Source organism: Magallana gigas, chromosome 6 (assembly GCF_963853765.1).
Source record: "Magallana gigas chromosome 6, xbMagGiga1.1, whole genome shotgun sequence".
In the NCBI taxonomy this organism is placed as follows: domain Eukaryota; kingdom Metazoa; phylum Mollusca; class Bivalvia; order Ostreida; family Ostreidae; genus Magallana; species Magallana gigas.
The window spans coordinates 36,975,095-36,990,089 of record NC_088858.1 but is presented as its reverse complement, the minus strand read 5'-3'; the positions used below and the strand labels follow the sequence as shown (position 1 = coordinate 36,990,089).

Sequence of the window (14,995 nt, the reverse complement as noted above, 5' to 3'; positions counted from 1 at the left end):
TGAAAGTAAAAAATAAATAAGCTCAATAAAGTCATTATAAGGAATTCATTTATCCAGTAACAGAGGAAAAAGGCTATACACAAGCACGCTCTAACCAAAAACAAAACTTAATACAACGAGTGCTTTTGATACAAATGCATGTTATTGTACATTTGTATTCAAAAAGATTTGGTAGAAATATTGTCAAAGGTAAACGTTCTTAGTACATGTAAGGAAATAAAGTACAGTTCATCACAGAGTTCTAGTCCTAGTCCTCACACCATGCAGAGAAGTACATGAACCAGCAGTGATTTGAAGTGACCTACACACACTGTCCTCTTACAGAACATTTTTTCTTGTGCTGCAGAGTAAATTAAGTTTCTACAACCTTGAACCCTATACATGTATCTACACAGTTCCTACAACACAATGAAGCAGGTGCTAGACCCAACAGGAATCATCTGTTGATTCACATACACAGTAAACACACATGTACTGGTATTTCACAAAGCGTGACTAAACATTTGTTACTTCTGCATCATCCAAGCCTGCAATATCACCATTTGTGCTGGAAGTCCATTCGGAGAAGATACTTCATGTTGACCTGTGCCACATCATACACAATAAATCTGAAGGAATGCTAAGGAACCCATTCAAACAAATATGTACAAATTACAAATCATGATCATACATTTAACCAAAAAGAATTTGTATGCTTAATAACCTGAAAAACAATCCTATTCTGCTGTCCACATAGATCTGTAACCCCTAGCTTGCAAAACACTGAGAATGCTCCAACATGAAATGATTTTGCACATACATTCTTATCAAAGTGAGAATTTTACTAACTATAAGATATATTAAACTTTCGAGGTAAAGGATATTCATTGTACAGAAGACTTGTGTGGCCACTGGTGGAATTGGTGCTTTTTCCCATCGGTATAACAAGACCATCTGGTGTTGTGTATGCTCCTTTAGGATCTGGACAGGTCATTCCCACACCTGAACACAATCAATAATGCTTCATATATTTGGGTAATGCTTCATATATTTGAGGGCATACAATACAACCCAACAGTGCAAACTTGAAATTAGAGAGATGATATACATTTACTTCTAAGAGTGAAATCATACCTTTACAGCTATGCTTTCCTTTGGGTAATTTCTCTATGTAATCTGAATGTGGTCTCTCATACCTATGCAAGATCATTAAATTTATTTACATGCCCATAAATTGAACACACTCAAAAAGAACACATTTAAGTATTGACATCTGTAGAATACTTACATGTTACCTAGAGCTACCTCACACAGAAGCATCAGACCGGTGGGATCCATCTTTGAAGTCCGACAGTAGTTTGCACTCTTGGATACCATGTCTGCAAAGTATATGCCTTTTCCAAACATGTATCCAGTCTGTCAAAAGTTCAAGAAAATTTTCATAAATAATGCTTGCATTTTTATAATAAAAAAAAAAAACAAGAAAAAAGCTGTCAATGTGACAGCAAACACGGTTTGTGCAAACAGTATTTATCAATTCAGGGTTGATAAATGGATTAACACAACCCATCCCGACATATAGGCTACCCATATGCAATATTTTGCCCAAAAATGACTCAAGTTCAACAACTGGTATTTTTTCAAAAATTATCAGAAATCAAAACCCTAGTAATATGCACAACTCTGATATATATGTAAAATTGATCTGCAAAAGAACAACTTCCTATCTTGTAAACTGTAGTTATCTGTACAATAAGGGTACCCTTTTGGGAGCCGCCCACCATTTTCACCATTTCAATAACAGGATTTTTCCTTTCGAAACCTGATTAAAAATGATATACATTGTACTTGATTTACCCAATATTTTCCAAATTCTAACAGGTTACTAAGCTAATTCTTTCCATATTTAAATGAATAGAAAATTGTACATGAACTGAGTTTTTACCACTGGGGCCTCTGGTGGGGCTATTCTCAGACCCTGCGAGAGAATTCCTGCAAAGTTGGTTGTTCGAGAGCCATGCCAAAGAAGTTGTCTGTTGTGCAAGTCCTTAAATGGAGCATAGCGATCTGCCTCATCCTCTCTCTCAATCTTAAATACCTGAAATCATCACAAACATTAATCGGTGATGAAATTGGATGATATAGGTACACAAACCAGGGCTGTGTCTTACAAAAGAACATCCGCCTTAAGCTTGCAAGCAAATATAAAAGCTCATTTTTAATAAGCTTCAAATTGTTTTAACTTGATACTAGTAAAACATTCTTACAATAATTAAAAATTCTTGATACATATTGTTTCTTATACATTTTGTGCCCTAGGGATCACTGTACGAGACAAGAAAGATTTACAAAATTGTCGTCAGTTCTTTTGTAAAATGCAGTCCAGAGTTTAAAAAATATTCCCACAGCATCATTATAAATTGTACGTCTCCATTTATTACCTCTTCCACAACCAGGTCGTACTGTTGATGAGTAGAGGCATGAGTATTTTTGACATAATCACAGAGCTTCTGAAATTCTTCTGAAGATTTATCCAAAGGCTAAAAATGAATAAGAAATTGAAGTAAAACAAACCAGAGAGTTAATAATGATGACACATTTTTTTTGTGGTCCTTCTCTGATGTAATTGCAAATTTTATACAGGTGGTGAAATTTTAACACATTCTTCAGTAACTTTGTGATTTTTGAATGATTTTTACATACCTCCATCTCCGTTTTAAGCTTCTTGTAGTGAGCATCAATTGGGTCTTCGCCTTCATCACCTCCCTTCAGCATACTGTACGCTACTTCTATCTCCAGGAGGTTATCCAACATCTCTGTTTTTGCCTAATATTAAAAAGAGCTTAAAAATTTGTATCAATTTTCAAAATTGTTTTTGTTTTCAACATGAAGCAATAAGACGCACTCCCCATCTGCACTCTTGATTATACTACAACACAAATTTTACCTTAATTACATCTGCAGATTTCAGAAGAGGAGGTTTCTTCAATCCAAAGTCATGAGGAACGAGTGTGTAGAATCGATTTGTGCAGTCCAAAAACTGTGTCTCTGTACCACCCTTCTCTAATAACTAAAACATTACAAATATCAATAGTAAATAGTACATTCAACTACTGCATGTTAATCTTCAAGTTAGAAAAAATGTTTAAAATTCACACCACAAACCCTTCTTAAAAATTGAAGCTTTAAATGCCGCAAAATTACACAAACTGCTTTTCATGGTACAAGAATTTTTTCCATATCACTTACCTTTGTTAGCTCTGTCAATACACCATAAGCAGAGGTGATCTGCTTCTTTGAAAGTTTACCCAGTGGCATCTTTTTCAAATCAATCTGTACCAAAAAAATATGGGTGAATTAAAGTACAGAATTTGTTTGAATCTATTGATCAGTCTAAACAATCTACAATGCAAAACAATAACAGACCTCAAATTCCATCATGGCCTTTTTCATACTCTCCACATCAAATATTAAGCACACTAGATCCTGCACTGCTTTTGGCAACTTTGAACTAGAGCTTTTCTTGTCCAGCTTCTTGATAGCTTCATCATCTTCCTGTAAAAGCACAATTTGAAGTGTAACCACAAAGAAAAGGGAATTAAATTTAAATTAATATACGTGTTGATGTAGTTCTTTAAGGTAACAGTAAATGACTCCACAAACAATGATGTTCATGTACTAAACCAATTCTTTAACTAACCTGGCCGTAATCTATATCCAATGGATAGAACTTGTTGGGATATTTTTTGAAGTTTTTCCTGTTGTGCCATTCATTCCCTGTCTTTTCAGCATAGAGCTGTTTAAATCCTTCCAGTAATGTGTCTACACTACCATACCGCTCCACCTTGTTTCCACCAATGGTGGTACCAACTCTTCCCCATGCACGGAACAGCCACCATCTGTAATCAATTCAAACATCTTATTTTTGCTTCACAACTTTAAAATCTCTGTTAATATCAAAATCATAAAAATTAAAATCTCTGTATAATAAAGAGTAATGCGGCACTAAACATAAGGTAAACTTATTCAACAGAAAACAAATTAATGAATCTTATTGATTTGTTCAATCATCATTACAAAACAATACATGCAAGCATTTTCCTCATTATTCCTTACCCTGAGCCACTATCTTTTTCCAGGGCTTGCAGTTTGTAAAAAGAGTTTGTTCCCCTGACAACATCCACCAAACCAAGAACAACATTGAAAATTTCTCCATTCTTCTGAACAATATGGGCAGTGTCCTCCATTCCTTGAAAAAGAACCCCAGAAAATTGTAAATTCGAAAATACTGTGTAAATTCAAGATACTTTAACAAAGCAGTAAACATCAATATTAGGTTTATTACCTGAATCTGGATCTACTGCTGCTCCACCTTTTACCTTCATCTTCATTGTGGAAGGCACACTCTTTGTGAACAATTGCTCTGCAATATACATGTAAATCATTTACCTAGGAATGTGAATATACCAGAATTTAAGATAATTACATAAGATTTTGAAAATCAATACCAAGATTTCTTTTAATTGCTACATAAACAAATTCAGCTGGCTATAAAACACATTATTTTTAATACTGCACATGAAATCATCAATAAACATCATTTTGACTGAACATGTCCGAGGGCAAAACATATCATGTTAACAAAATTACATCTTGCAAGCATTCAGAATTTAAAGTTGAGTTTTCACCAGTTAGCCAGCCATTTGAATGGTGATATGTTCAACCTCTATGTGTAGCAAATATAACTGTACATGCTACACAATTACAATTGCGAAGTCACATGGATACAATCTCATGGTACATGTGTGCACATGTATGCCTCGTATCTGTCCACAAAACGAGCTCAGTATTTCGTGGTCATCAGAAGGCAAGGTTGCTATAGGAAATGCATAGTGTCAATAGCCTCAAATCTTTAAGCTGTTGAGTATCTCACTTCCATGGTCCAAATTAACACTGTACCTACCATCTTTGAGGCTCTTTGCCATGCTTTTTCCTACACTCTTTGTTCCTGAGAGGGTAATTCTGCTTGATGGCTGCAAAGTTTGTGAAAAAAAAAAATTAAATTCTACATGACAGTTTTGCATTATATGGACAAGTTAAAAAATTTCAAGTTCAGTCTTGAAATTCAATGTACATCTCTATCTCAATGGATGTGTAAACAGAATTACTGCCATTCTTACATCAGCGCCCCAGGACACCATATTGTGACTCTGTATAAGTAGAACTGCTCCACCCTTTTTCACAGCATCCAAAAAGCCTTCATCGACAACCTGTATGTTTGCTTTCTCTGCATCCTTAATTCCTTTGGACTTCTTAGCCACTTCCTCTGGAAAAACAACAAAAAAGTGCAATAGTTTATTCTTTCTTATTCATTCTTTAGGCATTTCTAACATCTAGACTTAGTTCAGGTTATGGGTATGATTATTCAATAACATGTCAATCTAGTCCCATAAAGTACATGTACCGTATTTTTCCGACGGTAAGTCGGTATTTTTTTTCTCTGAAGCAGAGCCCTCGACTTATCGTCTTGTTCGACTTGTCGTAGGCTCGAGGTCAGAAAATTATTAAAAATAGCATTAAAAATCTTGGTTTCAATCATCTTGAGTTGGCTGTGTGATTGAAAATTACGTTGTTGAATTCACTGTTCGTCTTTAATAATTAACATTTTCACTCATCTGTTAACACTTAAATACATAATAATAACAACAGTTATTAAAAAATGTTACATTGTCTTTAATCAATTAAAAGTTTTACCGTTCAGTTTTTATAAACACATCGTCACATGGTTCTATGTATCACTAGTAGGAAGATAACATTGCGCAGTAAAATTGAAACCAAATTTGAATGGAAGAAAATATTGCAGTAGGTCCGGGAGATGTTTTTTAAATTTAATTATTTTATTAGTAAAGAGTTGTTAGTGGAAAGTATAAATCAGAAATATTTTATGGTCAAATTCAATCATAAAATACGTAATCGGCAATTATCAATACTACTGTTTATACAATAGGCTGACACCGGTTGTGTTAATAATCTTGCCCTAAGGCTGATTTCTTTACGGCAATTTCACTCCCTGTGTATATAAGGAGTACCGTCATAAGAGTGATTATAGTTCATTGATAAATTATTGTCCAATTCTTTGATTATTGTTAAATAATTTTTTTAGGAAACGTATGTATGTCGTATATCATCATTATCAAGTCGTACAAATGATCGATCTATTTCTAACAGTGTCTATGTAAAACAATAGCGTGTAACTGCATTACTGGATACAAAGTAAACAAGTTTCATCAAATCATAGTAATTGCTAAGCTTTCTGCACTTGAGATCCCCCTTTGAAGTTCGACACGAGACAGGTGCATGCCTATGACACCGGAAATTGTTAAACAAACATTGACCACACGCCGAGTCAACAGGTGGCTGGTTACGTAATGGCGAATACACTGGCGATAGTCAGAGTGGATAATTATTTTAATGCTTGGGAATAAAATATTTCTGACAAAGTAAGTTTAGTTTTGCATAACACGCGATATCGGGAATTGTTTAAAATGCAAGCGACTTTGTAGATGTTGCCGGTATTTGAAAATATGATGCATAAGTATAAAGCGTAATTGTTTAAATGTTAATCATTAATAATAATTGGTAGCAATATCGGGGACATCGTGGCATCATACACTGATAATGTTACTGCAGTTTTATATGCCATTTTGAAGTGATAAGATCGACGTATGGTCTGAATCGACGAATCGTAGGATTTTGTTAAAATTTTGGCTAAAACTGAGCAATTCGATGAGTCGTCGGGAAAATACGGTACTTTTTATTCAAGAAAACTTTTAAATTATGTTATCTGCAATTTTATACCTATTTATAGTTTCACTACAATAATTTTAATGCTATTCCATAGGTATAAGTTTATTTCATGTTATCAACAATTACGTGTACATGTATATTCTCAGGGCCTACCTTTAGTGCTGCCTTATATAAAGCCTACACTAACTTACATGCATATACTACTTACCTTTAGTACTGATGCAGGCCGCAGTGTCTGCCCCTATTTTGGATGCAATATGTCCCCCAAGCTCCATTATCTCCTTTGTTATGTTTCCTTTGGACTTGCTGGTTTTTCCCACAATCACAAATTTCATGCCTTCCAAGGGTTTGTTCGACCTGATATAACAACCAATGATCATGCATGTTTTAAATGGTCCATTTACAGACTACCTATTCAAAACAATATTAATAAAATATCAGAGAGCTTTCCAGTTTCATGATTAAAAATTTCAAAACTAATTTTAAGAATTACCCTCCAGAATCAACAGTGTCCAAAGAGGCACTAGATGATGGTGCGTTGGCTGGAAATAGACGCTCTCTCTTTGTATACTTGTACTTTTTCCTGGAATAAAGAAGTATTTCAAATTTAAATATCAATTATCTTGAATATATGAAATCAAGTACCCGATTCATTTTCAGAATATCCATGCTAATCAGAGAGTCACAATTCACAGAAATAGAGATAGGCATGCCTTCTTGCCGTAGTGTATTTGTAGTATTTCGCACACTGATAATTATGAATCAAGTTACTTCAAAGTGTCAAAACCGACATTACAACAAATTCAAGTATATAACACTGTCTTCAGAAGTGACCTGTAAATTGTGCACGTTGGCCTTTTGGTTGTCAATATGTACCACTTTTGTTATGATAATACATGTAATAACATAATGAGTATTTATGGATCTGTTACATATTTCACAACACTTTTCTGATCTCCCAGAGTAAAAACCAGAGACTGTAATAAATAGTCTTTAATTTCATAAAGAGTAAATATATCTGAGAGTAAACAATCACTTGATGGTGACCAGAAATTTTAAAATGGTTCAGATTGGCATATATTGACCTGAATAAAAGTAATACTTGTCAATGTACTTACAAAAAATCAACATCATGGTATTCCTTTGGTACTTTAAATGCCTTCCTTTTGGGTATTTTGGTGATATACATACATTTTGTCCATTCTGTTACACTGCCAGTACAATTGTAACCATGTCCGCTGCAATGTAGGAATACAAAATTAAGATTCCAGCTACATGTAAATACTGCCTGAATTCTCGATTTTTTACACTGTCACATTCTATGCCAAGTAATTTACTTGCAGTGTGGACATTTTCCATATGTATGTTTACAGATAATATATCTGAATATACTAACTGACCTATAAACCAGCTGGCCCTCTTTACACTCAGGGCACTTCTCCAAAGCTCCAAACGCCATACAATCTGACACAGCATCTAACAACTGGAATAAAAAACAAAGTGGAGTGAACCAAAATACCAAATACTTGTATATCTGGATCTTTCTCTGACAAAAATCTATCGTTTGCAATTCTTTTTACATCACAAAATATAAAACATTCCGTAGTTATGTCAGTTGCTGAATATTATTTTCTTTTGAAATCTCATAATTAAATTCAGCAAAAAAAGGATACAGATTTACAATATGTCAACAAAATTTGGAACAACTGCCAATGACGACATACATGTACTTTCAAAGTCCATATGCATCATTCCATAATGACATTTATATGGAGTGCTCCCAATTATTGACATTATACAGGTACAAGTATAGAGACAAGCAGCATAAACAATTCTTTCTGCTTTCTTTGTTGTTTTATAACATGAACAGTAGAAGACTTATATACACAAGTCATGTAATTTTTTTTCTACAAGGATAAACATCATTATGTCCAATAACATTGTATGTGGAAATACATATACCTTATATCCGGTAATTTTTGCGATATGATATAATTTTCGCTATTTTCGCGATCTCTTTCAAATCGCAAAATATTTCAATATGAAGAAATTATATCCTCTAAAAGAATCTTTTAAAATCGCAAAAAATGACTTATGCAAATTAAAAATGCTACACATTTTCCCCATTTTTGCAAATTTTGTGACACGGAAAAAAACACGGATATACAGATATAGGCTTGAAAATTGATAGCCCGCCATATTTTTTTCCCCATAAAAATTGCAAACTGATAAGTCTTTACCTCTTTTTTAACAAAGTAACACTTGAGTTATAAAACACAGTGCCAGTCTACAGACCTACAGTATACACACACATTCATATACATGTACATATGTATGACAATTGAATACTCTTCCTACATACTTTGGAATCTCCAGCTGGGACTGTTTGATTGTTCAATACAAGAAGGTTTTTAAAGGCTGGCTTGGATACAGATTTCTCCAAATCATCTCGAATCTGCCACAGCAATTTACTTTGTTCCTGTTAAAATAACAAAATACATACTATCAAAATCTTTCTTACCTCTATAATTTTTATATAGGGGAAGAAAGTACAACATTCAAGGGGCCTAACAAACTCAGCACATGCAACCAATTCTAGTTTTAGTATTGTTAACACTTTATGTGAAAGAAAATTGGTATTTGTGTTTAAACATCAATGCAAATAGAGTCATTAGGACAACTGTGCTGTATTTGTATGCATGTCCTTACTTACCTTGAGTTTCTTTTCCTCCTCTGTTTCTTCTTTCTTGGCTTTTTTCCCTCCTGCACCTTTGGCCGATTCCCCTTTTCTCTTCTTTCTAGAATGATATCATCATCATAAAAGAAAACAATTAATATGATTGCATTATATTATTGTCACATTTAAACCATTAATCAAATTTACATTCTATTCTGTGACAACTTTATTTTGAGATTTACAAGACTTACTGATAAACTAGTTTGTAGCAACACTTAGAAACTAAATTTTGCAATCGAGCTTTCAACATTTACTCATTACATCTAAATTTGCAGGAGCATACAATATATAGTTTATCATGTTGATGGCATTGTATGCATCTGTCTCTCCATATATACCAGTCAGTGGTTGGCTCTTACCCTTTTGTTCCTTTTCCTAATTTTTCTATCAACATTTCTTTGTCATCATCTTTTAATCTATCAAAACCTTTGATTCTGTCAAAGAAATAAAAAGATTAACTCATCGATGTTTTCCACTGTTCAAAAAGATATTTAATTATTTACTGTGCAATGCATGTATCAAAGGGAGGAATAATCCAAGTTTCAGTGCAATAAAGTCTTGTGTACAGTAAGCACTTTTTCAAGCAAATTTGATCGAATGTGGGGTGCCTTACATAAGAACAAAATTATTATCATTTTATCTGAGCAAGTTTATGGGTACTGAGGGAGAAAGATTGCTGATGTGTAGCATAATGCAAGTTGTTCTGGTATACATTTAACTTAACCATCAAAAACACTTTATTCTTTTTTATTTAACAAGTATCAAAATATGTATTCATCATTCCTTGCATCAAAAAATTCATCAAGTGTATTTGTTTTTATCAGACTTGTGTTGTCTTGACATGTTGTCAATTTCCAGCTAAGCATGCACTAGTCTCATGTCAAAATTCACATTTTAATCGAGTGCAGGAATATTTATGAAATATGAATGATTTCACAAAAAGTTTTTTAATTTACATGTACTTTTTGTGTCCTGTTAAGCAAGCTTTAGAACCATTTTAACAAGAGCTTGGACTTTCAGTAGAGCGTAGCTATCTATTTCTTGTGTCAAAACAAGTTAAAAGGATGCGTTTTCAAGCTAAATATGCACCGATTGCATAGTCTTAGCTCAAAAGCCAGACAAATCTTGTTGATTTCAAAGAGCCATGGCTGAGAGGCCAACAATGAAATGGACAGGCTTACGTCACGTTGCTGTTTGACACAACTACCCAAAGTCCATGCTCTAGTTAAAATGGTTCTAATGTTTCTACATAGAAGCTGTTTAATTAGATTGATCATTTCTTTGACCCGATAATGACATACATGTTTCTTATGTTTACTTCACAATTGTCAAAGAAATAAAGTAATAAGCTATCAAGACATTACATTTGTTATGTAATTTGGATGATACTTGTAAACTTAATAATAGGCACTTGGAATACAACATCAACATATGCATAACAGTGACTTAACAAAATTTATGTTCACACTAAAAATAGGAACAGCAGTTTTTTCAGCATTTTTTACCCAATAATGGGGGGGGGGGGTATATCACACACAATATTCACAAGACTTTACAGTGCTTTGGATGTATCCTTTTGACCTATGTTAATAATGTACAGGTAAATATCGGTATCTCGAACATGGGATATCTCGAATACCCCGGTTATGTCGAAGTCGGCCGCCGGTCCCGGCCGTTTTCCCTATATATATGATTTAAAAAACTACTGATATCTCGAATACGGTTATCTCGAATACCCCGCTTATGTCGAAGTATGTTTACGGTCCCAATAACAAATTTTACCCTGGTTATCTCGAAGTGAAGTCAATTTTCCGGTCTGCTAATCACACCCTGCATGTCCTGTCCTCGTTATTCTCGCCCACGGCAATTCACACCTTTTCTCAAGACTGATAGTCTATTAACTCCACTCTTAGCCAGTGCAGCTATCGATGACACGGTAATTGTTATAACAGCTTGGGTATATACTCTGGTGATTGATAAAACAAACAAGTTCACAGCTCCCAAAAGTAAGCACCCCTAACATTACCGATAATATGAATAATGATGCACGCTACTTATAAAGCAAACAAGTTCACGGTCACTCAATTACCAAATAGCGCAGCGTAAATTATCGTATAATCGATATCGATGCATGATCAAAGTGAACTTCTACTTAATGAACAATATACCAAAAATATATTTAATAACACACACTAAATCATGATAAATTACCAACGCGCTGATTTAAATATAACAAATTTCATTTCTAATGTGAACAAAAATCAAACAATTAACACATTTGTCTTTGGCTATAAAAGATGGTACAGAATTCTGTACATCATTCAACAACATGTCGCAACACAGCAAAGACATAAATTCTATGTGCAATGTCTATAAATAAAACATCGTTTCAATATTCCGTCTTTTTATTTCCGTTTATACCGGTTCTCAAATTATAGTGCATATAAGGACTTCCTGTGTTAACATGTCAGGACAAAAACAAAAACGCTAATGGAGTCGAAGAATTTCGACTTCGGATATCTCGAACACCCGGATATCTCGAAGTTTTTCCGTGGTCCCTCGAACTTCGAGATATCGATATTTAACTGTATGTTTAATTCACCTAACTACCATTAACCATAAGAGGTGTTTTTCTAATCCCACTGTCCTAGACAGTGTGGTCCCCAGACTTACTGATTGGCTCCTAAATCACTGCCAAACTCTAGCTCATCTCGCTTCTCCACAAAACAATCCACATGGTGCCATTGGTCCACAGGCCCATACATTTTGGCTCGGTGACTCTCATAGTCTTTTTTACCAATCCTGACTTGATCCTGTGCAAATCAAAATTGCCAAATACATGTGAACGTATATATTTCATCAAGATCCTTTCAAAATCAATGTATTATTTCTGATTGTTGCTAAAGTTGAGAGAAGTTGATACCAATCAATACATATGAATCACATGAATGGTTTACTGAATGATTGTCCCATGTTTTACCTTTCCAATGAAGTCTTCGCAGGCCTTGCATTTACTTTTCCCACTTTTGGCGTACTCTATGCTGAAGTCTCCGGCGTCTGAGCCCCCATCTACAGCATCTCCTCCTGTACCCCCTCCCCCACCTCCTAACCCACAAACAGAGAATCTGAACATGAACATTTTATTTAACAATTCCTCTTCCATTTTCAAATAAACATTAAATACACTTGAACTTCTATATACTAGTATCAACATCTAATATATCATGGATCTGTTGACGTGAGTTCGAAGTCTGTGGTTTCTTTGTATGCATTTTAAAACTCAATATTTCCAAACCTTCAAATATCTCAACCTTTTTCCTTGGTCCCACAAAGTTGAAGATAAAAAAGTTATGACTATTAAAAAAAAATAAATTCTGCATACATAGATGGCAAAAGAAATATACATGTATACCTCCAACTTTTTCCTTCAATTTCTCCTGATCTTCCCATCGCAATGCATCAAAGCCATGGATATCTCCGATGGTTGCAACCTTAGCTCTCTTCCAAAAACAGGCCTGATGGAACCAGTTTGGAATCTATGGACAGCAAAAAACAATTTCCATTGCATATGTAGAAGCGACACAGGAAATCGTGATAAAATATGGGTTTTTTTTGTTGTATTCTAGTAACATTTATCATTTATTAAAATAAGATAGGATATATCATTAGCTGAATAGGATGATAACTGATATTTGAACTAATTTTTTTTATCACTATAAGTACTTTCGAATGTGATAATCGTGATAAGGATACTGAAACTATGACACTTACAAAAATAATAAATCTGAAATCTCAGTACTAAAATTGTCTCTCTACATGCCTCAAACTTTTTCTAAAATACCCTCATCAACTCCTCAAAAGTGAAGAATGTTTAATTCACATGCAGATAGTTGCCAGTTTTACCTCAAACATACCACACTTTTTAAATACAATGTATACAGGGCTGGTAAAGAATTTCAGAGGCAGGTTAGGTAAATACTAAAGTAACAACAACAGTTGTGAAATGTCTGAACTTGTGGGTACTAAATATTCAGAAAATTAGCCTAAACTCAAAAAGTAGTAGTTCAGACAGATATTAAAAGAACTATATATGATATTAGTCAAATTTGGCCCCCATAATTCGCTATTCTTAAAATGATTTCGGTACATCAATTTGTTGTGTTATTTTATAAAAGAGTTGATATAAAATATGTTTTTCACCTATTTATTTGATTTATATGCACTCACTGGCAGTATATGAAGTCAGAAGTGACGCAATTTTTATAATTCAATCAAAATCAGTCAAAAATTGATATTTTTCTTATCTTTTTTGCGAATGGGAAATATAGAGTGACTCTTTGAACAAGAGCAAAACTGCTTCAAAGCAAGACATTTTATGCTAAAAATTAGAAAATAGCGGAAAAAGGTGAACTTTATGATGTCATATTTTTAAATTGTGGGCACTAAAATAAAAATGAAAATTATGAAAAAACTTCAAATGTATATTTGTACAAATAAAACAAAGAATTACAGTGAAATGACAACGTTCATTTAAGGGGGCCATTTTAGGCTCAAACCATATATAGTCCTTTATTTCTGATAGACATTGATAATTACCATCTGATAAACATTTGCTCAATTTGTAAATGTTTAAAGCATTTTATCGAAATGCCGTCATTTACACATGTAATTGTTTTGCCTATACTATGTTGCATAATCAACAAATTTTAATCATTTATTTGTTAATTTTTCTTGCAGAAATATTTAGCAATTGCCCTATTACTTATACATACATTCATCATATTTATAAAACAGGCAGAATACACTTACCTTCCCATCAAAGACTGGTGACTGAAATGTACGAAGATTGCAACAAATAAGAGATATGTGGCTTATAAAAAACAAGTTGTAATAAAGTATTCCTGCAAATTTCGTGCAGAACAAATAAGTATTTTTTAAGAAATCAACAAAAACCCGGTTATCAGTTTCGAAAATCCCGGCCCGGGTTTCGCTACCCATTTTCTTTAGTCACACTCTGTAAATCGTCAGTCTGAAAGCCTACATTACTTGGCCTACTTTTAGAGATAAACAAACATGCAAAGTGAAAATAATTAACATTCTAACCGAGTTCAGATTATTTTACGTGTAAATCATTAACTTAATGTTAAAAAAAAATCTTTTTAAAAAACTGCTGCCCGATGCAGTAACTGCATGTTAAAATCATAGGTGAATTAACACTAATCTGCAGTAATCAACGTCTCACTCTGCAACAAAATGGAGACTTGTGCCTACCTGAACCATAACGGCCAGTCTCAGAGAACCCTGCCCAATGTTGGACTTGCATGCTTTACAAGACGATCTACCACTTTTTGCATATTCTGCTTTGAAAGGCAGGTCATGATGGTCACCCATTTTTGTTGTCAATATCCAAACATGTGTCGGCGTCAAAGCTGATCACGTGACTTTCCCGCCACCACATAGAATAAATAGAAA

General features: G+C 33.9%; 1 protein-coding gene and 1 non-coding gene across 2 annotated transcripts; both read right to left on the bottom strand.

The window, feature by feature from the left end:
- Window positions 1–30: 30 nt before the first annotated feature.
- On the bottom strand, window positions 31–14,982 carry LOC105327492 (poly [ADP-ribose] polymerase 1). The gene is made up of 27 exons (XM_066089229.1): window positions 14,795–14,982; window positions 14,333–14,353; window positions 12,936–13,059; window positions 12,504–12,628; window positions 12,197–12,336; window positions 9,883–9,957; window positions 9,500–9,584; window positions 9,149–9,265; window positions 8,187–8,269; window positions 7,905–8,024; window positions 7,280–7,369; window positions 6,995–7,143; window positions 5,160–5,305; window positions 4,943–5,012; window positions 4,325–4,402; window positions 4,096–4,228; window positions 3,680–3,878; window positions 3,406–3,534; window positions 3,229–3,312; window positions 2,927–3,049; window positions 2,683–2,805; window positions 2,421–2,519; window positions 1,925–2,077; window positions 1,268–1,395; window positions 1,114–1,175; window positions 864–981; window positions 31–608 (listed from the first exon to the last, which is right to left on the bottom strand). The coding sequence occupies exons 1-27, from the start codon at window positions 14,912–14,914 to the stop codon at window positions 536–538; spliced, it is 2,967 nt and encodes a 988-aa protein (XP_065945301.1). The 5' UTR covers window positions 14,915–14,982; the 3' UTR covers window positions 31–535.
- Window positions 4,789–4,917, bottom strand: LOC117689549 (small Cajal body-specific RNA 8). The gene has a single exon (XR_004601827.2). It is a non-coding gene; the product is annotated as a small Cajal body-specific RNA 8 (non-coding RNA).
- Window positions 14,983–14,995: the final 13 nt, after the last annotated feature.

Bases quoted from the DNA above. Each gene is read 5' to 3' on its own strand.
- LOC105327492 (XM_066089229.1), bottom strand. From the start codon at position 14,914: ATGGGTGACCATCATGACCTGCCTTTCAAAGCAGAATATGCAAAAAGT. The intron at 8,270-9,148 runs GTATGTAGGAAG...TTTTTATTCCAG, and splicing joins TCCCAGCTGGAGATTCCAAA to TTGTTAGATGCTGTGTCAGA. The intron at 982-1,113 runs GTATGATTTCAC...GATTGTGTTCAG, and splicing joins AGGAAAGCATAGCTGTAAAG to GTGTGGGAATGACCTGTCCA.